At 42.7% G+C, this 25,739-nt stretch overlaps 3 protein-coding genes across 3 annotated transcripts in view; 1 reads left to right on the forward strand and 2 right to left on the reverse strand.

The window, feature by feature from the left end:
• The window catches only part of LOC147336949 (protein NLRC3-like), a 308,603-nt gene that overhangs the window by 557 nt on the left and 282,307 nt on the right, over window positions 1-25,739 (reverse strand). Inside the window, exons 6-8 of the mRNA XM_086287181.1 lie at window positions 7,873-8,046; window positions 7,335-7,508; window positions 6,797-6,970 (exon numbers count right to left, since the gene is read on the reverse strand). Of these exons, the coding sequence (XP_086143307.1) occupies window positions 6,797-6,970; window positions 7,335-7,508; window positions 7,873-8,046 (522 nt within the window). The remainder of the gene's footprint in view (window positions 1-6,796; window positions 6,971-7,334; window positions 7,509-7,872; window positions 8,047-25,739) is intronic.
• LOC147336950 (protein NLRC3-like) lies at window positions 9,136-18,240 on the reverse strand. The gene is made up of 4 exons (XM_086287194.1): window positions 17,543-18,240; window positions 11,089-11,293; window positions 11,022-11,045; window positions 9,136-10,922 (listed from the first exon to the last, which is right to left on the reverse strand). The coding sequence occupies exons 1-4, from the start codon at window positions 17,660-17,662 to the stop codon at window positions 9,136-9,138; spliced, it is 2,136 nt and encodes a 711-aa protein (XP_086143320.1). The 5' UTR covers window positions 17,663-18,240.
• Window positions 13,411-15,286, forward strand: LOC147336951 (uncharacterized). The gene is made up of 6 exons (XM_086265665.1): window positions 13,411-13,504; window positions 13,624-13,735; window positions 14,051-14,139; window positions 14,252-14,424; window positions 14,588-14,765; window positions 14,996-15,286. Exons 1-6 carry the CDS (start codon window positions 13,411-13,413, stop codon window positions 15,130-15,132), a joined length of 783 nt encoding a protein of 260 aa, XP_086121791.1. The 3' UTR covers window positions 15,133-15,286.

Here is a 25,739-nt window from a genome sequence, read left to right on the forward strand (position 1 = left end):
TTATGTTAACTTTTATTGCAAGTACGGTCAGAAGTATTTCATACACATTGCATATTTGTGCTTATTTTGAGTTGATGTTCGGTTCATTAAGGGTCTTAAGCTTCACTGGCGTGACTGTCCAGGTGATACATGCTGAGGGAAACTAGAACATAGAAGGATAACTGCAATGCATGCTTACAATACATATACAGTGGGGCAAAAAAGTATTTAGTCAGCCACTGATTGTGCAAGTTCCCCCACTTAAAATGATGACAGAGGTCAGTAATTTGCACCAGAGGTACACTTCAACTGTGAGAGACAGAATGTGAAAAAAAAAATCCATGAATCCACATGGTAGGATTTGTAAAGAATTTATTCGTAAATCAGGGTGGAAAATAAGTATTTGGTCAATAACAAAAATACAACTCAATACTTTGTAACATAACCTTTATTGGCAATAACAGAGGTCAAACGTTTACTATAGGTCTTTACCAGGTTTGCACACACAGTAGCTGGTATTTTGGCCCATTCCTCCATGCAGATCTTCTCGAGAGCAGTGATGTTTTGGGGCTGTCACCGAGCAACACGGACTTTCAACTCCCGCCACAGATTTTCTATGGGGTTGAGGTCTGGAGACTGGCTAGGCCACTCCAGGACTTTCAAATGCTTCTTACGGAGCCACTCCTTTGTTGCCCGGGCGGTGTGTTTTGGATCATTGTCATGTTGGAAGACCCAGCCTCGTTTCATCTTCAAAGTTCTCACTGATGGAAGGAGGTTTTGGCTCAAAATCTCACGATACATGGCCCCATTCATTCTGTCCTTAACACGGATCAGTCGTCCTGTCCCCTTGGCAGAAAAACAGCCCCATAGCATGATGTTTCCACCCCCATGCTTCACAGTAGGTATGGTGTTCTTGGGATGCAACTCAGTATTCTTCTTCCTCCAAACACGACGAGTTGAGTTTATACCAAAAAGTTCTACTTTGGTTTCATCTGACCACATGACATTCTCCCAATCCTCTGCTGTATCATCCATGTGCTCTCTGGCAAACTTCAGACGGCCCTGGACATGCACTGGCTTCAGCAGCGGAACACGTCTGGCACTGCGGGATTTGATTCCCTGCCGTTGTAGTGTGTTACTGATGGTGACCTTTGTTACTTTGGTCCCAGCTCTCTGCAGGTCATTCACCAGGTCCCCCCGTGTGGTTCTGGGATCTTTGCTCACCGTTCTCATGATCATTTTGACCCCACGGGATGAGATCTTGCGTGGAGCCCCAGATCGTGGGAGATTATCAGTGGTCTTGTATGTCTTCCATTTTCTGATGATTGCTCCCACAGTTGATTTTTTCACACCAAGCTGCTTGCCTATTGTAGATTCACTCTTCCCAGTCTGGTGCAGGTCTACAATACTTTTCCTGGTGTCCTTCGAGAGCTCTTTGGTCTTGGCCATGGCGGAGTTTGGAGTCTGACTGTTTGAGGCTGTGGACAGGTGTCTTTTATACAGATGATGAGTTCAAACAGGTGCCATTCATACAGGTAACGAGTGGGGGACAGAAAAGCGTCTTACAGAAGATGTTACAGGTCTGTGAGAGCCAGAGATTTTCCTTGTTTGAGGTGACCAAATACTTATTTTCCACCCTGATTTACGAATAAATTCTTTACAAATCCTACCATGTGAATTCATGGATTTTTTTCCCCCACATTCTGTCTCTCACAGTTGAAGTGTACCTCTGGTGCAAATTACTGACCTCTGTCATCATTTTAAGTGGGGGAACTTGCACAATCAGTGGCTGACTAAATACTTTTTTGCCCCACTGTAATCTAGGAATGTGTCAGGCCTGAGGCCTTAACTCATTTGGTGTCTCACTATATTTTACTCTACTTGGCAACAGATGACCAGAGTCAATAATTAGCCCCAGAGACCCTGAGGGCTTGAAGTTTATTACCTTGTATGGAAGGTGTTATAGAAAAGAGAAGTTCTGTGTCTGTTTATAGCCGTTAAAGATGTACAACATGTACCATTAATAATACTGGATTGGGTTTATATAGCGCTTTTCAAGGCACCCAAAGCGCTTTACAATGCCACTATTCATTCACTCTCACTCTCACACACTGGTGGAGGCAGCTACGGTTGTAGCCACAGCTGCCCTGGGGCAGACTGACAGAAGCGAGGCTGCCATATCGCGCCATCGGCCCCTCTGGCCAACACCAATAGGCAAGTAGGGTAAAGTGTCTTGCCCAAGGACACAACGACCAGGGCAGAGAGCCCGGGGATTGAACCGGTGACCTTCCGGTTACAAATACGCTTCCCCACCCCCTGAGCCACGGTGTGACTAATGTCTGGAACATATTTTACTCTGACTATTGTTATTGACGCCAGGGGGGGGGGGGGGGGGGGGGGGGGGGGCGTGTACCCCACTGCTTTGTAAGTGTCCACAACATGTATTTTTGTCAGAAGACAGAAGGCTGATGTTTTCTCCTGTGTGTTAATAAACTCATCGTTTGATTGCACTTCTCTGGGGCCTCCGTGGTTTGTCTCACTGCTCTACATTGATAGATTTCGCGACACAATCCACTGTGAGCAGCACTTGGTGATGGTGGGAAGAAGGGGTTGGAGCTCAGAGCTGAGGCCAGAGAAGTACAGCCTTCCTCTGTGATCAGACAGCCTGACAGACTGCAGACACACAAAACAACAATCTATCTGTCAACAGTTGTTTTCTCTTTGTCACAATAACATCTATCCATTTACATCCATTCAATGTAACTTTATTTATAAGTGACAATACCCAACAGACAACAATCGTCATCTGAAGCTGTTTAACAGTGTAAGGTAACAGCCTCCAATATTAGAGAGAAAGCCCCAAACATCAGACAATCCACTGTGAGCAGCACTTGGTGATGGTGGGAAGAAGAACTCCCTTTGACACAAAGATCCTCCCAGTGAAAACAGGCTCCAGGAGGAGCATCTACCATGACTGGTTGCAGGGTGAGGGGAAAGAGAAGAGATGAGCTCAGAGAGACAAGAACAAAACAGAGAGACAAAAGTTAAGGACATGCAGTAGTGACATATAAAAGCATCAGGGGTGAAAAGAGGGGAGAAGAAAGCAGAGCATCATGGGAAGTCCACCAACAGCCTGAGCCTATAGCAGCATAACTAAGGGATGGTTCAGGGTCACCTGATCCAGCTCGAACTATAAGCTTTATCAAAAAGGAAAGTTTGCAGCTGATCTTCAAAGTAGAGAGGGTGTCTGTCTCCTGAACTCAAACTGGGAGCTGCTGCCACACCCAGTCCAACATAGCCAGGCTGAGTCGTTAGATTAGTCCAACGTAAAGTCAGAAAGTCATTACTGATGTCATATTTTAGTGCAAATGTAGAAAAACTGTCCAAAAGTTATTTCTAAATCTGATATTAAACAGTTTAAATGGTGAAAAAAGCTGTAAAGAAAACAGAAAGAGTCAATAAAAGCCTCTTTAGAGGGTCACCAGTTTAAAACTCAGACATTTAAACTGGTGATTCTCCTTCTCTGCTCCATTTCCTCTCTAGACTTCCTGTTGCTAGGAGGGATTTGATTGGCTGAACGTCCTTTTAGCCTTTCTTTAGTTCTTTGGGTGCTAATCAAAGAGGAAAACACACGAGTCATGTGACGTGACATAAGGAGCGCTCTGATTGGTTGGGATTGACAAACTATGGTGCTGTTTGCAAGCTTCGCTTTGCAGAGGCAAGAAAATCTCTTAGATAGGGATGAGACGCTCCACAGTGACGTTTCCACACTTTGGAGCTTCTGAAGTGCAGATGTTTGGAAACGCTGCTCCAACGTGTGGTTCAAACACTCAGGTCACGTGACCTCAGCTGCCACAGGTGGCATACCTGCTGCTTCCATGTTAGCATGTTAGCTTCAACAGGTGGTCAGTGTGAGAGCAGAAGATGATATCAGTGACATCCAAACAAGGAAGGAAGAGACTGTTGAAGGCAGCGAGCTGTGACTGCTGTGAACAGTGTCCTCACACTATTTTCTCCCTGTGTCAACATACATGAGGCTGCTTCAGCTGCAACACACCACAAACACCTTTATACAACTAAATATACTGAGAGCACACTGCTGTGGTTGCTCTGGTAACCATCCATATATCCAGCTGTTTGGGGCCGAGTCTGCTTCCTCATCCTTGGTTCAACCCTCAAAGTCTGATGTGTTTTTTTGTGATTTGGTTTTATTTGTTGTTCTATAATCAGAATCAGAATCAGAATCAGAATACTTTATTGATCCCTGGGGGAAATTATTTTTTGTTACAGTGCTCCATTTTAAACCATACACTGTGAAACAAAGCTAGAAGCCCCTGTGGTTCAGTGGGGGACTCAAACCCAGGACCCAACCTGCTCCAACAACAGTCAGAAGGATTTTGTTAAGTCTCATTTTCTGTTCATTAGGAAAACATCAATAATGAAGAGCACATGTTTATAGAAGCACATTCAGACCAATGACAACAGTCCATTCACACTGCCCTCCACCTTTTTAAATGTGAGTAAACACATCATGGTTCTGGTGCTGACGTGGTATCAGGGACAGGTGATGATTTTGAACTCAGTCTGAGGTTTGATTACATTGAACCTGCACTGCTTTATCCTGTTTATGACACATTTATACCTAAAGTCGCAGCTGGATGACAAAGAACGAGGAAAAACACATTTGTTGAGAGAATTGTTAACAAATGTGGTGAGAGTGTTGTAATAGTTACAGAAAGAACTATGATTTATTTATTTAAATGCATTCAAGGACATTTTTTACTCACGTTATGTCTCTTCCACGATGTTATTTTTCTCTCCTACAACGTACGTTACAATTACATTAGCATGACCATTTATCCAAATTAGGCGATGACATCATTTAGCGACTTCCAGCGACTTTTAGGACAGCCAATAGCAATTTTCCTTACTGAGGAATTGGCAACACCAGGAGCAGTGGGTGGATGGCAGCATCATCATGAAGGATCAGTGTGAGAACACATCATCATCCACAAAGAAAACCAGTCTGAGTGTCTGATGCTCTTGTTAGAAAGACGCAGTCGCAGCTTGTGGGTGCAGTTAGCTGGTTTGCTAGTTAGCTGCTCTGCTAGTTTGCTGCTCTGCTAGTTAGCTGGGAGCTAACTCACTCGAACATTTGATGCTAAACTGTCTAAACTGTGTGAGCAGCATTCATTGCTGCTCTGTGTTACTCTCCAGCCTCTCTTTCACTTAGTCCTCTCAGTTTTTTCCTCCTTACAAACTAGAAAACCTTCTTTTTCAGCTTCTCCTCCACACCCGAGCTGTAGCTAAGGTGCTACCAGCACGCAGGCTCGGTGTGTCCAAATTCATGGGCTGCATCCTCCTGAGGACACATTTGTAGACCGATTACGTCACAGCGACGCACCGAAGGCTGTCCAAATTCCTCTGAATGCAGCCGACAAATGCGTCCTCCTTTCCCCGAATTTGAAGGATGGGTCGGGTGTGTCCTTCGTGGCCCACCATATCCCAGAATTCATAGTGCGGCCCAGCCAAACTCCAGCTTCCAGTAATGGCGACCGCTACTAAGTTTTAAAATTACTCTTATTAATCTTCCTGGGTCACAAAATAAACGTTTAACATATTTTCAGGCGAGAATGTGGGTGTGTAAACTTCAAATATCTGCTCGGTTTATGAAGATATCACATATTTGCAAAAGTGCTTCGACGTTTTCGGAGACGTTTGTTACCCAGCTAGTCGAGAGCTCGAGGGTCACTGAAGCCGCAGAGAACGGCACAACTCCCGGCACATCATTTTCAGATCACCGCGGACTTTCGCTACTCAGGTTAAAAGTAATATTAGTAACATATGACTGAATCTATATCTCACTTAAAGCTTTCTGTAAATGAAAGAATCAGTGAAAATGAGGCACTTCAGCTGATTTTAAACAAAAACTCTGAACATAACCTGATCCAGACCAGGTTATTGGTTCAGCATCAGTAACGGTGATGTAGCCAGGTAGAAACAGAGCTAGACAGACAAACATTTATGCTCACAATCACACATCTCCAGTTAACCCAGCATGCATGTTTTTGGACTGTGGGAGGAAGCAGAGAACCTGAAGACAACCCACACAGGCCACACTATCACTCTTATTTACAGAATTATAATCTAATTAGATGATAAAGTAATAAATTATTCGGTATTTTAATGAAAATACATTTTAAGCAATAGTTTATAAGTCAACAATTTTAGTTAAAAAAAGTGACAAATCAAACAGTCAATAAAACCTTCTACAGCTGAAACTAATGTAGACAATGTTGGGGTAAAAACCAGAGACGATAACTACCAAAATAAAACAGGAAGTGAATAACATTCAAGCTCACTTTAAGCTCAACAGTCAAATTCTGTTTTGTATTAATCTATTGTTTTGAATTTTTGTTTACATTTTATGTTTAAGTGAGGTAATGAGTCATATCACTATGACCAAATATATATTTCATCTTTTCAGTCAGAAATAATCAATTGATCATATTTTTATTACTAAATGTTTCTGAAAATCAAATTCTGATATCTGAACAAACAGCTCTGTAAAAACCTTCAGCATACAGGAATCGAACTAGAAGGTTTGGTGGATGAAGCACTGCTAAAATAAAGATTTTGGACTCAGGAGCAGATGGGACATTTCATTGCAAATGAAAGACAGAAAGTGAACAAATATCACTAAAAACCCCAGACACTAATTTCTACATTAAGACTTTTTTAAAAATCAATTTCCTGTTTATGCAGTAATAGAAATCAGGTTTAACGTGATCATCATTGGAAATTTTTAAATCCTGACCTGACAGTTTCCATTTTACAGTGTGGACTCTTCACTCCAGCAGACAGAAGCTTCACTCCTGAATCCTGCAGGTCAGAGTTACTCAGGTCCAGCTGTCTCAGACTAGAGGACTGGGAGCTGAGAGCTGAGGACAGAGCTTCATAGCCTCTCTCTGAGAGCTTACAGTGACTCAGTCTGAAAAATGACAGATAAACATTAAACAAACACTGTTGTTAAGTTGCAATGAGGGTGCACTAAAGAGTTTTTAGATTTAGCAATTAATCCTGTGTTTTTACTGAGAGTCCACAAATGGATGACGCTGACATTTGTTAACTGACAATGGTCAATCAATTCTGGTATTCTATTGCAAATGCCAATTGGGCTCCATGTGCCGGACAGTGCATTAGCACCAAAGTAGCTGACATATTGATCAATAACTCTCTGCTCATTAAATTATCATAAAACTATTACAGAAGTTTAACTGACTTTTTTCCCATTTAGTGGATTCTTATTGGTTAATTCTGTCAATTGATGAAAAGCCCAAATATCTTGATCTCACCTCAGAGTATTCAGTTTGCAGTGTGGACTTCTCAGTCCTGCAGAAAGATGCCTCACTGCTGGATCCTGCAGGTTGTTGTTACTTAAGTCCAGCTCTCTCAGTGTAGAAGACTGGGAGCTGAGAGCTGAGGACAGAGCTTCATAGCCTCTCTCTGAGAGCTTACAGTGACTCAGTCTGAAAAATGACAGATAAACATTAAACAAACACTGTTGTTAAGTTGCAATGAGGGTGCACTAAAGAGTTTTTAGATTTAGCAATTAATCCTGTGTTTTTACTGAGAGTCCACAAATGGATGACGCTGACATTTGTTAACTGACAATGGTCAATCAATTCTGGTATTCTATTGCAAATGCCAATTGGGCTCCATGTGCCGGGCAGTGCATTAGCACCAAAGTAGCTGACATATTGATCAATAACTCTCTGCTCATTAAATTATCATAAAACTATTACAGAAGTTTAACTGACTTTTTTCCCATTTAGTGGATTCTTATTGGTTAATTCTGTCAATTGATGAAAAGCCCAAATATCTTGATCTCACCTCAGAGTATTCAGTTTGCAGTGTGGACTTCTCAGTCCTGCAGAAAGATGCCTCACTGCTGGATCCTGCAGGTTGTTGTTACTTAAGTCCAGCTGTCTCAGTGTAGAAGACTGGGAGCTGAGAACTGAGGACAGAGCTTCACAGCCTCTGTCTGAGAGATCAGGGACACTCAGGCTAAAAAACAAAATAAAAACACAATTTGAAAAACTGTAATTTGATAACAAACTGTTATCAAATGACAAGTTAAATGAACTCTCTGACCAGTTACAGAGACTCAGTCTGGGGGAACAGAAAATATTTTAAAAGTCCACGTAGTAAAGAGATTAGAAATGTGGCAGATGATTATAACTTTAGACTAAAAAGGTCCCTCTCGCTCATATATTTGTTAAAACAAGAATAAACACTTATCTTGATTTGCTTTGAATTTTTATTGACTTCTTATGCTGATTCATAAAGAATATGACTTCATCTGACCTGAGGGACTGAAAAACAATCAAGCATGCATGATTGAATCTGCCAGCAGCTGCAGATCCTTGGAGCTGTACTGGTGATGCTGATTGTAACATATAGAAGTGAACTCCTCTTCAGCTGAGCAATAAGACCAGAGGAGGAATGAGGGAGTTGATCACCTATGGCTCCATCACAGTCTTTGAACATCTTCAGTCAGTACAGAATGATGCTGCGAGGCTTTTAACCAGCACATGAAACAGACTGGACATTACTCCAGTTTAATCTCTTCACACTGGTAACCAGTTCATTTTAGGCTTTATTTAAAGTTTTAGTCCTTACTTTAAGTCCCAGTCTATATTTCTGACTTTCTACAATCCTACAGCTCTTCTCACATCTGAGATCTTCCAGTTAAAGGCTGTTACTGGTCGCACTAACTCATTTATTCAGACTCTAGTATTCAGAGTGGCCTTTAACTAGTTTTAGGCTGTATGATGTTCAGTGTTTGCTGTTTAATGTTTTTATCTTCTGTGTTTTTATTGCCTGTTTCTGTTGTAAAGCACTTTGTGGTTTTTCACCTGTGAAAGCTGCTGTATAAATAAAGTTTACTTACAGGATGATTCTGGATATGACTTTGATTAAAGCTGAAGTCCATATATGTCTAAGACACTGACATTTACTGCTGCTATCAAACATTAACTATAATATACTGTATTTAGTGCTGATGATCATGTAAATAAATATGTTTAAGTTTTTAAGGGTCCATCACACATTACACTGTTTATGTTATAGATAAAAGCCTGATCACATGTTTACTTACAGAGCTTTGTTGGAGGCTTTGACCACTGGCAGCAGCCTCAGAAGAGCCTTCTCTGAAGCAGAGTATTTCTTCAGGTCAAACACATCCAGATCTTCTTCTGATGACAGTAAGATGAAGACCAGAGCTGACCACTGAGCAGGAGACAGATAACCTGTGGAGAGACGTCCTGATCTCAGGGACTGTTGGATCTCCTCCACTAGAGAACGATCATTCAGTTCATTCAGACAGTGGAACAGATTGATGCTTTTCTCTGCAGACAGATTCTCATTGAGCTTCTTCTTGATGTACTGGACTGTTTCCTGATTGGTCTGTGAGCTACTTCCTGTCTGTGTCAGCAGACCTCGTAGGAGAGTCTGATTAGTCTGCAGTGAAAGACCCAGGAGGAAGCGGAGGAACAAGTCCAGGTGTCCATTTGGACTCTGCAAGGCCTTGTCCACAGCACTCTGATAGAAGTGTTTCTCTGCAGATTCTCCTGTTTCAGACTTCTTGGAGGTTGTTTGTTGTTCTTCCAGCAGATTGAGTCCAGAGTTGATGAAGGTCAGATGGACATGAAGAGCAGCCAGAAACTCCTGAACACTCAGGTGGATGAAGCAGAACACCTTGTCCTGGTACAGTCCTCTCTCCTCTTTAAAGATCTGTGTGAACACTCCTGAGTACACTGAGGCTGCTCTGATATCGATGCCACACTCTGTCAGGTCTGATTCATAGAAGATCAGGTTTCCTTTCTGCAGCTGATCAAAAGCCAGTTTTCCCAGAGACTCCATCATCTTCCTGCTCTCAGGACTCCAGTGTGGATCTGTCTCAGCTCCTCCATCATACTTGACCTTCTTCACTTTGGCCTGAACCACCAGGAAGTGGATGTACATCTCAGTCAGGGTGTTGGGCAGCTGTCCTCCCTCTCTGGTTTCCAGCACATCCTCCAGAACTGTAGCAGTGATCCAGCAGAAGACTGGGATGTGGCACATGATGTGGAGGCTTCGTGATGTCTTGATGTGGGAGATGATGCTGCTGGCCTGCTCCTCATCTCTGAATCTCTTCCTGAAGTACTCCTCCTTCTGTGGGTCAGTGAACCCTCTGACCTCTGTCACCATGCCAACACAGTCAGGAGGGATCTGATTGGCTGCTGCAGGTCGTGTGGTTATCCAGAGGCGAGCAGAGGGAAGCAGTTTCCCCCTGATGAGGTTTATCAGCAGCACATCCACTGAGGTGGACTTTCTAGGGTCAGTTAGGATTGTAGTTTTGTGGAAGTCCAGAGGAAGTCGACACTCATCCAGACCATCAAAGATGAACACAACCTGGAAGTCTTCAAAGCTGCAGATTCCTGCTTCTTTGGTTTCAGTAAAGAAGTGATGAACAAGTCCCACCAAGCTGAACTTTTCCTCTTTCAGCACATTCAGCTCTCTGAAAGTGAATGGAAATATGAACTGGATGTCCTGGTTGGCTTTGTCTTCAGCCCAGTCCAGGCTGTATTTCTGTGTTAAGACTGTTTTCCCAATGCCAGCCACTCCCTTTGTCAGCACTGTTCTGATTGGTTCATCTCTTCCAGGTGAGGCTTTAAAGATGTCTTCTTGTCTGATGGTTGTTTCTGGTCTGTCTGGTTTCCTGGATGCTGTTTCAATCTGTCTGACCTCATGTTCATCATTGACCTCTGCAGTCCCTCCCTCTGTGATGTAGAGCTCTGTGTAGATCTGATTCAGGAGGGTTGGGTTTCCTGCTTTAGCGATGCCCTCAAACACACACTGGAACTTCTTCTTCAGGGTGGATTTAAGGTTACGATGACAAACTGCAGCTGGAAGTTCTGAATAATAATAATAAAAATACAACTTTAACAATCATATTTTACAAAATGCTGATGACAATTTCTGACCCACTGAAAAATAACTGAACACACTGGTGTCACAAGTCTCTCATTTATCCAGCAGCTTAAATCTTTAGATAAATCCTCTTACGTCTCTGCAGACGGTCAGCCAGCTCCTCCTGCTTCATTCTCCTCAGGAAGTCCACTGTGATCTTCACAAATGCCTCTCTGCTGTTTCTCCTCTGCTCATCATCCTCCCTCTGAAATTCCAAGCACTGGGGCTTATTTGGATTCAGAGCCTTCTGGATCTTCTTCAGCTCGTTCTTCACAAAAGTGATGATGTTGTCCTCCAGCAGCTGGAACAGAATACTTTATGAATGACCCACCACTCTGAACTTTAGTCCACACAACATCCACTTCTTTACGATCAAGGGGCATATCATCCACGAACTCTTTACCAATTATAGGTTTGACTTTATCTGATTAACTGAGACTTTGTCCACAACTCCATGATCCCAAAACGTTGATGCTGTTCATATGAATGCAGCGATTTCAGTGGGAGAAACATTTCACTGGTGTTCAGAGCTGAACTACCAACAGGCTGATGATCAAAGCCAGAAACTTGGAGATGTTTCAGGTGACTGAGTTGATTGTACAGACAACTGGTCTTAAAGGTTCACTCTGTTTACGCATACAGATCAGTATTTAAGGTTTGACTCTCATCATCCACTGGAGCACAAACTGGGCGTCATCAGGACACAACAACACAGAACAAACACCATCCCCACAGACACAGCAGCCAGCGAAGCAGAAGAACTTCACATCAAGAAGGTCCTGAGTAAATGTGAACGCTGGTTTGAGGGCGGAGTCAAGGAGGCCATTTATGTGAAAAGACCATCTCTGAATGGAGGAGGGGCCTAAGGGTACAACTGTCACCATCTTACAATGCTGTGATTGCAGCCATTCCCCAGCTCTCTGTGAACTGGACTCAGGACCATTGATCAACAACCATTCCCAGATAGCAAGGAGACATTGAACAGATGTTGATTTTCCATCTGAACCATCAGAATCGTCAGGATTGAAATGTCAACACAAAACCAATGTTGAAACAACATTGAAATACTGATGAAACCTGACACTGACATTGAAATAACATTGATTCACTGTTGTTCTGTCATCGTTGATTGTTGATCTATTTATAGTTGACAAGGTGACAACAATCACGTTGAAAAATCATCAATTTATGGTTGAGCGGGAAATTAAAGCTGCTACCACTTGGACTATTCCGCAGCACCCCTATCACATTGGTACGTCCCTCCAGGTAACCATTGTCTTGTACAGTAGAGCGGGACATTAGATTTACTCTCAGCGGAATTGACCGGAGAAGGCATCAGTTCATGCACTGCACTGCACCACGATTAGTATAAGGTAAGAATGAATGACTTTTGTTCTATTCGTTATTTCCATGGTTGCATTTGAATAACAGTAAAAAAAAAACAAACAAACTTGTTAATGTAAAGTTTCGGATAAAATGTGGGAGCCCGAAATTGTGTCTACTTTCATCTTACAATCCGGCAACAAATAAATTGCACTGCGAACAAAGTCTATCAACAAAGAAAACATTTTCGTTTCATACTTTTCCGTTATATTCCCTTACAAAGCTAGCTTTAACGCTTCAAGGGTTCCTTTGTTCTTGCCATCGCCTCGGCGCTTGACCCAGACTTTCGCTCTGTAGTTGCTTTTTAGCATAGTACTACAAAAAATTGTAAATCTGTGATATATGATTGATAAACGTAAAGGTAACTGTATAAATGTGTTCAATGACTTTGTTACTTTTAATGATTGGAGAGCACCCGCTTCGATTCGCACTCAATTCAAACTCTACGCTGCACGCTCACCTACCTTGCGTTTGCACCTTTTGTCCACACGTAAACTGCGTTTCATCAACTGAAAACTGAGATTTTTAAAGACGCCTGCTAGGGCGGATATTTTCGAAAACTCCGTTTTAGCATTTACGTGTGGACGAGGAAGACGGAGAAAACGCGGCGTCAAAGGTGTGCGCCTATTTTGATGCCACACTGTGCGCCAAGTTTTTGTCTCGGTGCCATGAATTCCTACAATGGCAGACTTAGACAAAATACTGTTAATTTTATTATCTTCAGTGTTTAAATGCTTACACATACACATGCAGTTGTATGTTAAAAAAAAAAGAGTTTGTTTTATCGGGTTTGCTTGTAATTGTTGCCTATATACATTTTAAGCTATTATTTATTATTTAGTTCAATCAATAGATCAAGTTTTGTAGTGACTATTAAATATATTGTAATTATCTGTTTCCTGTTTATCCTAGACAGGGCAAAAAAGGACTCCAAATTAAAAAAAAGATAAAAATGAAAGACTAGTGCATTGAGCAGTTCAGCACTGGTGGTACAGAAATAGTCCCTAGTTCATGGATAAAAGGGGAGAAATTGTCATGGCCTCCATATCCTCCGTGAGACACATTCAGGATCCACGCCACAGTAAAGAGGAGAGTTCATCCTGGTGCAACATGGCTCACCTATGCACCAGTCCGACTTCTAATAAGCCATGGTGGGTATCATCTGGATTGGTGTTGTATAAATGTAACAATAACAAGTTTTTCGTGTCCTAATTTATGTCTGGCCATACATTGTGTTTGTACTTCCAGACACATTTCACGAAGCAGAACGCAGTCTTCAGAAATATCTAAGTGAACACTGTGATACGTCTGACCTTCAGTCCGAAGCTGAAACTCAGATCAGTCATAAAAGAAAGCACAAGTAAAACTTTTTTTATTTCACAAACATATCTTTGATTGCTAAGAATTTATGATCTTGTCTTTTATACATATCTGTGGTGCTTCCATACTGCAATATCACCACATAATATAGTCCAAAAAGTGGAAGCTTGTAAACTTTTTATAGATGCAAAGCCGTGTACACTTGTGCACTTCAAAAATTCCTTGTATACTGTACCTTCTTGCACATCTCCGTTTCCTGTGTGTGTTGTTATAAATTAAACTGTAACTTTAGGAAAAAATATTCCAAAAGCACATTTGTAATTACTTATGACCGTTTTCAACTTTTTTTCTTTAGACCAAATCCCCTGTACACATATAGTGACTCAGAGGATGAGCAGCCCACAAAAAAACGGTTTCCCCAGCCCCCTCGAGTGAAAATACCAGGTAATAAAATACTGTCTGGTGTCTTTGTACATATCTGTGTGTGACACAAGGAAACTTTTGACAAGTTGTCTGTATTCTTAAATACTTAAAAAAAAGTATCTTTTTCTGTCAGACCTGACGAGAGCTGTTAACGAACTCCGTGAGGAGGTCAGAGCCATCCGCAATACCGGCTGCAATGAATCGGTAGATGCTGGGGTACCGCCTCTGGATTTGCCCTTGCACAACATTGAGGAGCTAAACAATGCAGAGCCAGCTCTTCAATCACAAGAGGCAAATAAGGCAATGGTAAGTATATAAAGGTTATGTACACTTTGTAACTATAAAGTGTAATAGCTGTCAGATGTGATTTAAATACATAACAACGGCCTGTTGGTTAAACACACAAGCACTTGCATACACATTAAAGACATGAGACACGCTAATTCCATCTCTTAAAATGTGTCTATAGGTGAGACGCTTTGCCTTGATTGGAGGGACCACACTGGAGGTGCGAGTCCGCCGTGTAATGGCTTATGCCATTACAAACGAGCTGGCCTCGGTACTAAACTGGGCAGGGAAAAAAACCAAGGACCAGACAAAGCAAAAAAGGGCATTTAAAGATACAGCGCTCTGCAAATGCATATTTGGTAATTTTTACCGTTTTTTTGCTATATTACTTTGTCCTTCTTAATAACAAGACTTTCATGTCTGGTTAATCTGGAGATGGAGTCTTTGGTCTTTGGCTTGTTTAGTCCTCGGGTTGTAGTTTGTACAGCCCGAGGACCCCATGTTTATTTTGTTTTAAAGACAGTTAACAAGAGCTTATTCATGTGCTCTAATTCACTTTTTTGTTTGTGTGTGTGTATTTTTGTCCTAGATGGCCTGACGCAGCAGTTAGGGGCAAACTCTATGTCCGAGTTTGTCTTTGCACAAGCAGTGCAGAAATGGCTCCGATACGCCCCAGATCGTTTGGGTGGTGCAGGACGCACATCATGCATCCCCATCCCAGAGTAAAAAATTACAAACTTCTGTGAAACATATAAATGTAAATAGGAAACTGTCTTTTAATAAAGTATTTAGCAAACGAAACATGCCTATTGACCTTTTTTTGTTTAGTTTTTTCTCTGTTACATCACATGCAATACTTTCTTATTTTAGGATATTAATATTGACATGATACATTGTGAGACATTTGTTTGTTTTTTTTAAAGGGTGTCCAATTTGAGGAATAAGTACAATTATGTGTTTAGGTGGTTGAAGTATTGATGGAAACATGCAGTAGTTTAGTATTGGTTAAAATACCTATAAAGAGAGGTAGATTTCCAGTCATGATTTAACTGTTGTTTTAATAAAAAGCAACTGTGCGAAAGAGGTGGAAAATCAACACCATAGCTCAACAGTGTTTCAATATCAGAATCTGACATTGTTCAATGTCAACAGTATTAGAAAATATAACGTTGAATCAATGTCAGGTTTCAACATTGATTCAACATCAAAACCTGACGTTGTTTCAACGTTAAAACAGGGTGCAAGAGTGACGTTAGGTCAACGTCACACTTCAGCGTTGATTCAATGACATCACCTGATATTGACTCAACATTGTTTCAATGTTTCCTTGCTATCTGGGATTGATCAATGGTCCTGACAATATGCGTACCAATGATCAATGAACTGACCTCCCAGCCCATTGTTCCTTCAGTGGGCTGGTTTCAGTCATACAAATGTCCTGTTTATGAGATTGAAACCTGCAGTCAGCTGAGACTGAAGAAGTCACCTGATGATGATGAAACGTTTCTCCCACTGAAAACATCCAGATGAACAGAATCAAGCTTTTTGGGATTTACGTACCTGGATGATTGAGCATCAAGACACAACTCTGTGACTTTTCTCAGATGAATCAATCCTCTCCTCCAGCTTTGTTTACATCTACCAGCCCTGTGGCGCTGCCCAGGGACAATAATCTATGTGAGAGGTGGAAAGTCATACAGGTGTCTGCTCCTGCCTTCAGTTATTTTATCTACTGTGTGTCAACTGGCTGAACCTCCTCCAACTGTCTACTGTCTCCCTAAACTCAACAATGACTTCGTGATCTATCCATTCTCTGACCAAACACATCCTGCTGCAGGAGGTTAACATAGCAGCCAATGATGATCCCACTCACTGTGAACAACACATTTGGACCTGATTTGCTGCTCTGGTTTACACGTGAACTTCCACTGCTGCTGTCACCAACTTGAGAGGCTCTACAGAAAAACTGGACTTGTCCATAAAAATAATAAACTACATTACAAGGTTCTCAACTCTAATTACTACTGACATGTTATCTCTTCTAACTAAGGTACAGACACTCAAACTTGCTGCTTTCAGTGAGAAGTCAAATGTCTGAATATGAGCTGGAAGCTGCTGAGAGTCCTCCTCCTTCCCGTGGGGTTTACTTTCTCTACTACTTTCAATATAAACACGCCCCTTTCATGCACCTGCAGAGGGCCACCAGCAGATGGAGCTGTCTTAAACAAATCCACTTGGATAGTTAGCTGTAGATGACTTTATCAGTATGATTGTAGGATTTTGAGTTATTCTTTAGATTTATTTAAACTCTTATATTGTGCACAAGTGTTGAGCGACCCATAATTTCTCTGTACTTTTCATAAGAGCAGCCAGACTTTCAGCTAGTTTTTCTTTGCTCTGCAGGTTTTATGAAGGTGTGTCAAAGTTGTTCTTTGGACATTAGCTGCTTATTAAATCATTTTCAGTCCTCGTACAGGAACATTCTTCAAGCTAAATCCAAGTGTGTTAGACCAGAGTTAACCTGATAGATATGTGTGGGTGTGTAACTCTTAGAAGCTGATTGGCTGCTTTTTATGGGGGCTGGGTCTTTGGAAAGTGTTTTAGTAACACACCCTGAACTGCACACTTTAACAAACAACATGAGATTTTAACTGTAATGTAAAACTCATGTGATTCACTGTTATTAAGCACAAACACATCTATGGCCCTGTTTCCATTAGTAGCTGCTCAGATCGACTCACCACAGGTCGCCACGACTGGACTGGATCCACTGGTTTCCATTACAGTTGAGGACCACCTAATGTGGTCGTCTCAATACAGCCGAGTGTCAGCTCACATCATTAGTAAGTGCTAATGCTGCTAATTTCCATCATATTTGTCATTTATTGCTCAAAGTTTTTGAAGAAACAGTTATTCAGCTTCATTCCCACTGATCTCGACTACAAACTGTTTCACTTTGGTTTTTGTTTAAAGCCTCGATGTTTAAAACGTTTCCCTGTGATCACATTTGCACCGTCTGATTTCAAAGTTTGTTTCTTTTGGTCATTTAGTCCACAGAGTCCTTGGTGTTCTGAAAGGGACCTATAAATAAATGCATTATTATTAATATTAAAGTAGTTGTTGTACATGTACAGACCATAAATATGGAGTCCAGCTGTGTTTGATGCTGCTGGGCAGACTGACCACTGGGAACCTCTGAGCTCTGCTGCTCCACTCTATGGAGGAACCATGGACACACACATGAAGCCACTTTCATTATTAAAATGTGAATTTAGCCTCTAACAGCTGTGTTCAGTCAGTGTTGCTGCTTCCCTGTGTCTGACGTATGTGCTTCTGAAAGAACCGTTAAAAATTCCCGTAAACACTTTTAACCCTTTAAAACAGATCCACAGCCTGGTTCTGACCAAAGACCCTCGTTAGCGAGTTGAAGACCAGTTGAAGATTTTCTGTCGTGTTTTTCGTTCTTCATGAGGAATGAGTCTCTAAACTAGCGGGGCCTGTGGAAACACAGACTCAACAAAATCATTACAGGGTCAAAGGTCAGGGTTCAAACACAGGACTGTGTTTCACTGTTTCAGCATCAACACTGTGGAACAAACTTGCTGTCAATGTGAGATCAGCACAGTCAGTAAGGTGTAGTAACTCCTCTGGATGAATCCTGCACTCCTCCTGATCTGTCACATTGATCCAGCTGTCTGCAGATTCATCACTGAGGTCGGCCTGCCGCCATCAGCAGCTGGATCGCCGCTGCCGCCAACAGCAGCTGGATCGCCGCTGCCGCCAACAGCAGCTGGATCGCCGCCGCCGCCAACAGCAGCTGGATCGCCGCCACCGCCACCAGCAGCTGGATCGCCGCCGCCACCAGCAGCTGGATCGCCGCCGCCACCAGCAGCTGGATCGCCGCCGCCAACAGCAGCTGGATCGCTGCTTCATGTTTGAAAGGAGCTTTCTTTATCATTATAGGAACAAGAAGCTCATCAGATCCTGTCTGTGTGACACTGAAGGTGAGATTAATGAAAGTGTGTGAGCGACTAACAGTGTGATATCATTGATATATAAACTCACAGGAAAAGAGGAAACACACTCGTATAAATGTGTGAATGAGGCGAGTATCAAACTGCTCAGAGGAGAAAAGCTCCATATAAGAACCATTACTCCCAGTATTATTCCAAACTGGTCCAGCCTATAAAGATGAACTCTGTGTGAACAGCTGACCTGTGTCATGTGACCAAGAACACAAACATGATCTACTGTCAGATCAGGACACGTCACAGTTACTGTTTAACAGCACACTGCAACATTCACACGTTCATCTAACAAACTGGATCATTAGCAGCTGCATGTTCACACGTTTCACTTTGATTCTCTACAGACAGCAGACAGAAAGAAGCTGATGAGGAAACAACAGTTCAGTTCATTTCTGTCCTGGGTGATGAAAACAGCAGCACTGCTGAGGAGCAGGAACATCTCCTCTTCCTAAAGATCATCTCTGAGTATCTGCTGTGTTTGTGGAAACACTCCAACACACAGCGCTGCACATATGAACATGTGTGTGAAACAGAGCTGACATTAAACATGATGGAGGATTTATTCACACACACAACAACAACATTTACACACACATTACCTCTCTGCAGGACGACACACGCCTGATTTAAAGTCAATACCAGGATCTTTAGACCAGTCACTCTGTAAGGACACAGAGCTGGGTGGAGGTCCAGGCTGGTTCCTGTGAATAATGATGCAGCAGTGATGTGAGTGCTGAGCTGTGACATGGAGAAGAGTCATGGACAGTTAGAGATGGTCATCTCACCTCTGAGCTTTGGTCTGGCTCTCATGTTCCCCACACAGAGTGCTTTTAGAGGGAGGGACTCCCTCCTCTCTGTCCTCACACTGATCCATGCTGCTCAATTCAGCTCACACACACTTTCTACCTGCAGAGGAAACACAAATCATTCATGTGCACATCAGCTGAAATCCTCCTTTCATCATGTGTGCTGTCCAAATATCAGCTGCTTCTTTCCTGCTTCATCTCAGTGTCAGCTGGATGCAGTCAGACAGCAGTGTGAGGCAGAGGAAGCTGCCATCAGCTGCTCTGCTATCAGTCCACTAGATGGAGCCTGAAGCACACACGATGCATTCACTGACACACACTGAGTCACTGCTAATGAGAAGCTTCTTCCATCCAGTAATTCATCATCCATCAGCTCTGCTGCTGCTCTCAGTCCTGGACTCTGATCACACACTAAAAGCAGCTTTTTAACTCGTGTCTGTAAGAACTCTTAGTGGTAGCTTAGCGTTAGCTTAGCGTTAGCTTAGTGTTAGCATGCTGTGTGCTAGCTTAGCGTCAGAGCTCTGCAGGTGTCTCGTGTGTAAACATTAATCACAGTGACAGTAAAGGAGGTAAAGGGCTGTGACGTCATCACGTACGCTGCGTCCTCTGTGGGCTCTGAGTGAACTCAAAGTACAAACTACAAGTACACAAACACGAACGTAGCTCAGAGTGGCGGACACACTCGGCCTCGTTGGTCCAGCTGTGAGTCCGTTACCGTGAACTATGGAGCGGCAGATTTGTGCTGAACTAAGCTGCACACAGCTGATGTTAGCCAGGAAACATTACACACTGACTTTAATGGAGAGACCGGAAATACAAACACACACAGTTTGTTGTGTGAAGAAATCAAACACGAGCTGAACAAACAGTAAAGTTCCTAAAGACAAACTGTTAAAGGAGGAAACAAAGCAAACTTACAGTTTCTTCACACCAACAACAAGCTCCACTCCACACCTGGACACTAAACACGGACACACAGGTGAGCTGCTTCCTGGAAGGAGGCGGGGCTCCACCTGAAACTCAGCACAGGTGGGAGGGGCTCAGCTCTGTGTGTGCTGATGTGTTAACTTTAAAAATATGCCGTCTGACTGCTCAGACTGAGTCAGAGTAAAGTTCACATGCTGACGTGTGGAGACATGAAACCTTGTTGTAGCTGCAGGTGTGAACACACTGATCCCAGATCAGCTCTGCTGTATTTGTAACATGAACATTTCTGCTGCAAAGCTTCAAATGTTCAGCATGTTTCTCTGTTTCCAGTCTATAGATCCAGTCACACTTTCTACCTTCACCTGTGCAGTAAAGACTGAGAGCAGAGCTGAAACCAAGCGTCCAATCAGTGAGCAGCATCAACACCTGAGCTTCATTCAGACTCTGTTATTGAAGATGTTGTTGGTACAAAGTTCATCTGCTGCTCACATGAATCCATGAAAGATTTATTTCACTGAATGTTTCTTCAAAGCTCATTTCAACCTGTTGAAGTCATGAATGAAAGTGCAGACTGAGAGTGGATCACATGATGTTTGAGGTGTGTCATGTGACATGTTCAGTATTGTCACACATGTCTAGATTGTCCCTGATATCATAACTGCTCAAACACTGATGATTATATTTGAAGAATTATTCCTGATGGCAGCAAAGTTTGAATGGAGCTCTCTGTCTGCGCTGATTTGTCGCCCTCTGGAGGTCAAAGCACAAACTGCATGATGTCACTGTAACCACCACAGAGACAGGAAGTGTTTTTATGACTGAAACACTGAAATGATGCTAACGGCTGTCGTTAGGCTCACTGACAGCAGTGCTGATGTGTTCATGTCAAACACTGGCTCAGGTCAGACTCCTTCATCCTTCTCCAGCGTGAGGCCGCCCTCAGACCCACAGGAGCTCTGACCTTTGACCTCCTGACCCTAACCATTTTAGTCTTGTTGCATCTTTAAATGCAAATCCTGTGAAATGGTCAGGGGCGGCTCTAGAGAAATTTTCTTAGGGTGGCAAAATCAAAGCCTTTTCCTCCAAACACATATGCAGGTGGTTACATGTGGTTAAAATGATTCAAATGCAGTAAGTATGCACGTTTTTCATATAAATATAGTCTATAACTTAATTATTGTCTGTACCCACATGATTACACACTTTAGTTACATGAAACATGTGAGTTTTGATGTTATGTACTGTACAGCCTGTATATTAAATACATATGTAGCCCAATAAGTATAAACTCCAGAAAGCTACACAACATGGGGCGCTTCATTTACAAACACAAGTCTAACTTAAGTTTCACTGTTTTTGTTAGAAAACAGTCACATTGTTGCAGCTTAAATGACACAAAATGTCAGAAATCTGCACTGTCATGAACAAACATGTAAACCTCATTTTTCATGATTTGTTGGATTCACCCTCTGAGGTCTGAAATACAACCGGACATTTGTGACTCCTTTGAGTTTACGTTTGTATTTCACCCTCAGATTGTTTCATTTTATTTTTTCCTCCTCTTGCTTTGTTTGGTATCTTTTCAGCTCAACTGAATTTAGTTGTTTTTTCACTGACATACTGCATTAGTATTACTATTACTATTAATATAACTATTACTGATCTGAAATCACACAAAGAACCTAAAATCCTAGCAGTATTTTTTACTGTAAAAAAACCACAGACGTGTTGGGTAAATGTTTATAACTTGAAATGCAAATATAAATTGTACATTTTGTAAACAGATACAACTATTTATCTAAAAATGCAGCCAATACACCTGCTGTTTTTTCATTTTCTACAACCATTTAAAATAGCACTCACCTTCCTTCCATTTCCACAGTGTAACATCCACCCACCTGTGTAAAATCAGAAATTCCCATGGTGTTGTTCAAAATGTGCTCTGGCACAATCATAAGCATCGCTTGCTACTGAAAACAAGAAAAAAGCCGTCCTGCTATGGGCTGAACCATTTGTTAATGTGGAGGGGGGGACACTATGGAATATATCCAGTTCTAGCATTTATATTCACTGCTGACTGTAACTACGCTCAAACTGTTAAACTTATTTTAATAAACAACACCGTCATATGCAAAACTGGGGTGGCACTTGGGGTGGCAAGGGATCATTTTAGGGTGGCACTTGCCACCCCATGCCACCCTTCTAGATCCGCCCCTGCTGATGAAGCCAACAGGTTCGCTTCATTTGCAAAAAGCAGATATGAGTTTCTGAGGCCACAGTCTTCTGTGGCAGAAGGGGAATCAGGGGAAGCCCTGGAGGAGTCCACCACCCACCAGAAACAGGTCTGAGCTCTCACTGCAGTTGTAAAGGGGCTACACAGCCCACGTGAGGCTGAGGGATGCAGCCTTCTGTCAGACTGTCACTAACACAGAGAAACACCCGTGTACACTCATACTCATGGGCACATACACCAATCAACCTAACCCCACTAACTGCTCGTCTTTGGACTGTGGGAGCCAGAGAACCCAGAGAGGACCCAGACATGGGGAGAGCATGCAAACAGCTTAGATGTTGGATTTGAACCCAGAACCTTCTTGCTGTCAGGAAACAGTGCCAACCACTTTTCCACTGTGCTGCCTGTTTGACTCTGATACACCCATTTTTGAGCTCTTAAAAACAGCCCTCCACACAACAGAGACAAACCATAAAGGACTTTGTGGCTTGTAGCAACCGAAGAAAGTTTAAGGTGCAAAATCAATAGGTTGAAAGGAAAGTAATAAAGGAAACATGTAATTATAACAGTAATGTTGGCTGTGTATCACGTGTGGCATGTCATTGTGGGGCTGGCCTCTGCTGGGATTGAGAATATGTGATGGTGGGGGCAGGGTTGGTTACTGGGGTTTATCCTGATCTCCTGTTTAGTGGAACTGTGCTCCTTTGAATCCACAGCACTAACCTGGCACACACACATAAAATGCATCATTGCTACAGAGCACAGCAGGACTCATTATGAGTGGTGGGGCAGGCTGGATGGTGTTGAGGAGTCGTATCGCAGTGACATTGGCTCCCCTGCTTCACTCTCTCCTGCCCCACTAATGCAACTCACTAATCCCTCTGTCCCCTTTAGGTGGGGCTCACGCTGACAAGATAAAATAAGCTGCAGGACTGGTGGGTGGGGGCTGTGCTGTCAGCCCCCCTGGGTCTGCTCCTCTGTGATCCTCAGTGGGCCAGTATGCCTCTCCTGGTAGCTCCATGGGGGATGGTGTGGTGGGTTGGTGGGTGCCATGGCGACTATGTGCGGACTTCACATTTTTGTCTGCTGTGACAGCTCCTTGATCTGGGCGGGGCCAGTGGGGTGTGGGTAGGTCCTTTGTGGGGCTTTGGACGTTGCCTGAATATTGTCAGGCAGCTGGGTGCTGTGCCTCGACCCTTTCTTCCTTTGCATTTGTGGTTTGGTGCCATAAATGCACAACATAGAAGAGCCACCTCGACGGGACAACACTCAGCGGTTCATCTGTCTCTCTTCCACAGCATGTCTTTATCCTGTCTTCCTTCTCTCACCACAACCAATCACAGCAGATGGCCCCGCCCCTCCCTGAGCCTGGTTCTGCTGGAGGTTTCTTCCTGTTAAAAGGGAGTTTTTCCTTCCCACTGTCGCCAAAGTGCTGCTCATAGGGGGTCATATGACTGTTGGGTTTTTCTCTGTATGTATTATTGTACGAGCTACCTTACAGTATAAAGCACCTTGAGACGACTGCTGTTGTGATTTGGTGCTGTGTAAATAAAACTGAATTGAATTAAGAAAGAACTCTTAGATTCCTCACATGATTCTCCTGTATTCCTACGGGACGCCAAGGTAATATAACATGGAAGTGTGTCGCAGTGCCTGGTGGCCACATGTTACCCATAAACTGTCAACCTGACCGTACTGTAGCTACGTCCAAAGACTAGTTAAAGATTAAAGCTTTTTGGGGGGTTAAATCTGACATAAATAAAGAAAGAATAACATTAAAGTCGATTCTTTTGATCACTGTAGTTCTACTTTGAGGATATGATGTGTAAAAACCCTCAGTTGTGGCTTGTGGATCTCACATTCCTGGTCTTTGTAATTCCAGTTCAATGAAGCCTCATTTTCACCTATTTCCAGGTAAATTTTCCCAACTGTTCTAATGTCCATGCTGTGGCATTGTCCCATCATTTGTATTTCCTGTTAATGAATTTTTAATATGGTCTGGGAAATTACTATATATGAGTAACTTTCTGTTGTATTGCAGCTTAAGGCCATTGTCACTGAAATAAAGCCCAAGTTGTAATAGTTTGCATCCAGAACGAGGAAAACGAAGAAACCCAAACACTGCTCAGTGGATGAGTCCGTCCTGGAATAAATACCAGGACAAAACTAAAAAGAAGAGCTTGTTTCCTCGAAGCAACAACAGAAAGCTCTTTGTCTCTACAGATGTTTCTGGGAAACACGTTAACAATATTTAAACATTTGTTCTTAATAAACGTTTTTACTTAATGATGCTTTATGATATTTCTATCTGACCTAATGCAGCAGCGTATCCACATGAACTCTGCAGTGTTTCTACCCAGAGGCCACCGTGGTCCTTCTTTACTAATGCTGAGGGTTTTCTCCCAGCCGTGATAGCCTTTGACAGGTAAACTGAGTCATTCCAGCCCAGTGCAAAAATAACCTCCCTGTCTGCTCTTAACTTCACGCATCGATGCTAAAACGTTGCATAACTGAACCTGCAGACTGTGATCCTGTAGCTGTCGAGGAGAGGGCTTGATGCCGTCCATCTTCTGCTCAATTAACAACGCCTGCAACCTTTTGAGCCTTGGTCCTGCTACAGTCACAAATATAACATCATCACTCTTTATTTGATCCACTACACTGCTGTCATTTCTCTGTTATGGCCCCACAAGGTCACTGAATCAACCCCACAGCATCACGTACAAGTTTTCAAAGCGGTGTTCTAATCTGCTTCGAGCTTTCATCATTTTAGCCAGCCCCTCCGATCTTCTCCAGGTAAACACTACAAAGAAAGAGTTCAGTCTGAATGAAACATCTTGTGCATGTCACACGATACAGCATCCACAGCAGTATACACTGCAAACAGCAGAAGCTCTTCCTTCTTAGCCTTCGGTCCAGCAGTGATGATCTCCTCCTGCTTTTGGTTCAGATCACCTTTCTCCTGAAAATCTGAGCTGGGCTTGACAAACCCTCAGCTCAGCGTGATATAAAGGTAGCTCTTCTAGTGTATTTGCCATCTCCTGAGCTCTTATTGTTACCATCTCACATTCTTCTCCAATCCATGGTTAGGGAGCTGCTCATAGGGGGTCATATGATTGTTGGGTTCTTCTCTGTACCTATGAAGCGCCTTGAGGCGACTTTTGTTGTGATTTGGCGCTATATAAATAAAATGGAATTGAATTTTCAGGGAGGGACAGTGGCTGCACTGTGCAGCCGAAGACTCACTTTGATCGCGCAGGAAACGAGCGACGCAACCGGTCCACCGTCCGTGCAAACTGCGCCAGGCAGCGTATTGCACGCTGGAGGACACCGAGGAAA

This window comes from Aulonocara sp. 'chitande type north' Nkhata Bay, linkage group LG3, assembly GCF_057382095.1.
Source record: "Aulonocara sp. 'chitande type north' Nkhata Bay isolate Kocher_YH1m ecotype deep benthic linkage group LG3, A_spYH_male_GT1.1, whole genome shotgun sequence".
In the NCBI taxonomy this organism is placed as follows: domain Eukaryota; kingdom Metazoa; phylum Chordata; class Actinopteri; order Cichliformes; family Cichlidae; genus Aulonocara; species Aulonocara sp. 'chitande type north' Nkhata Bay.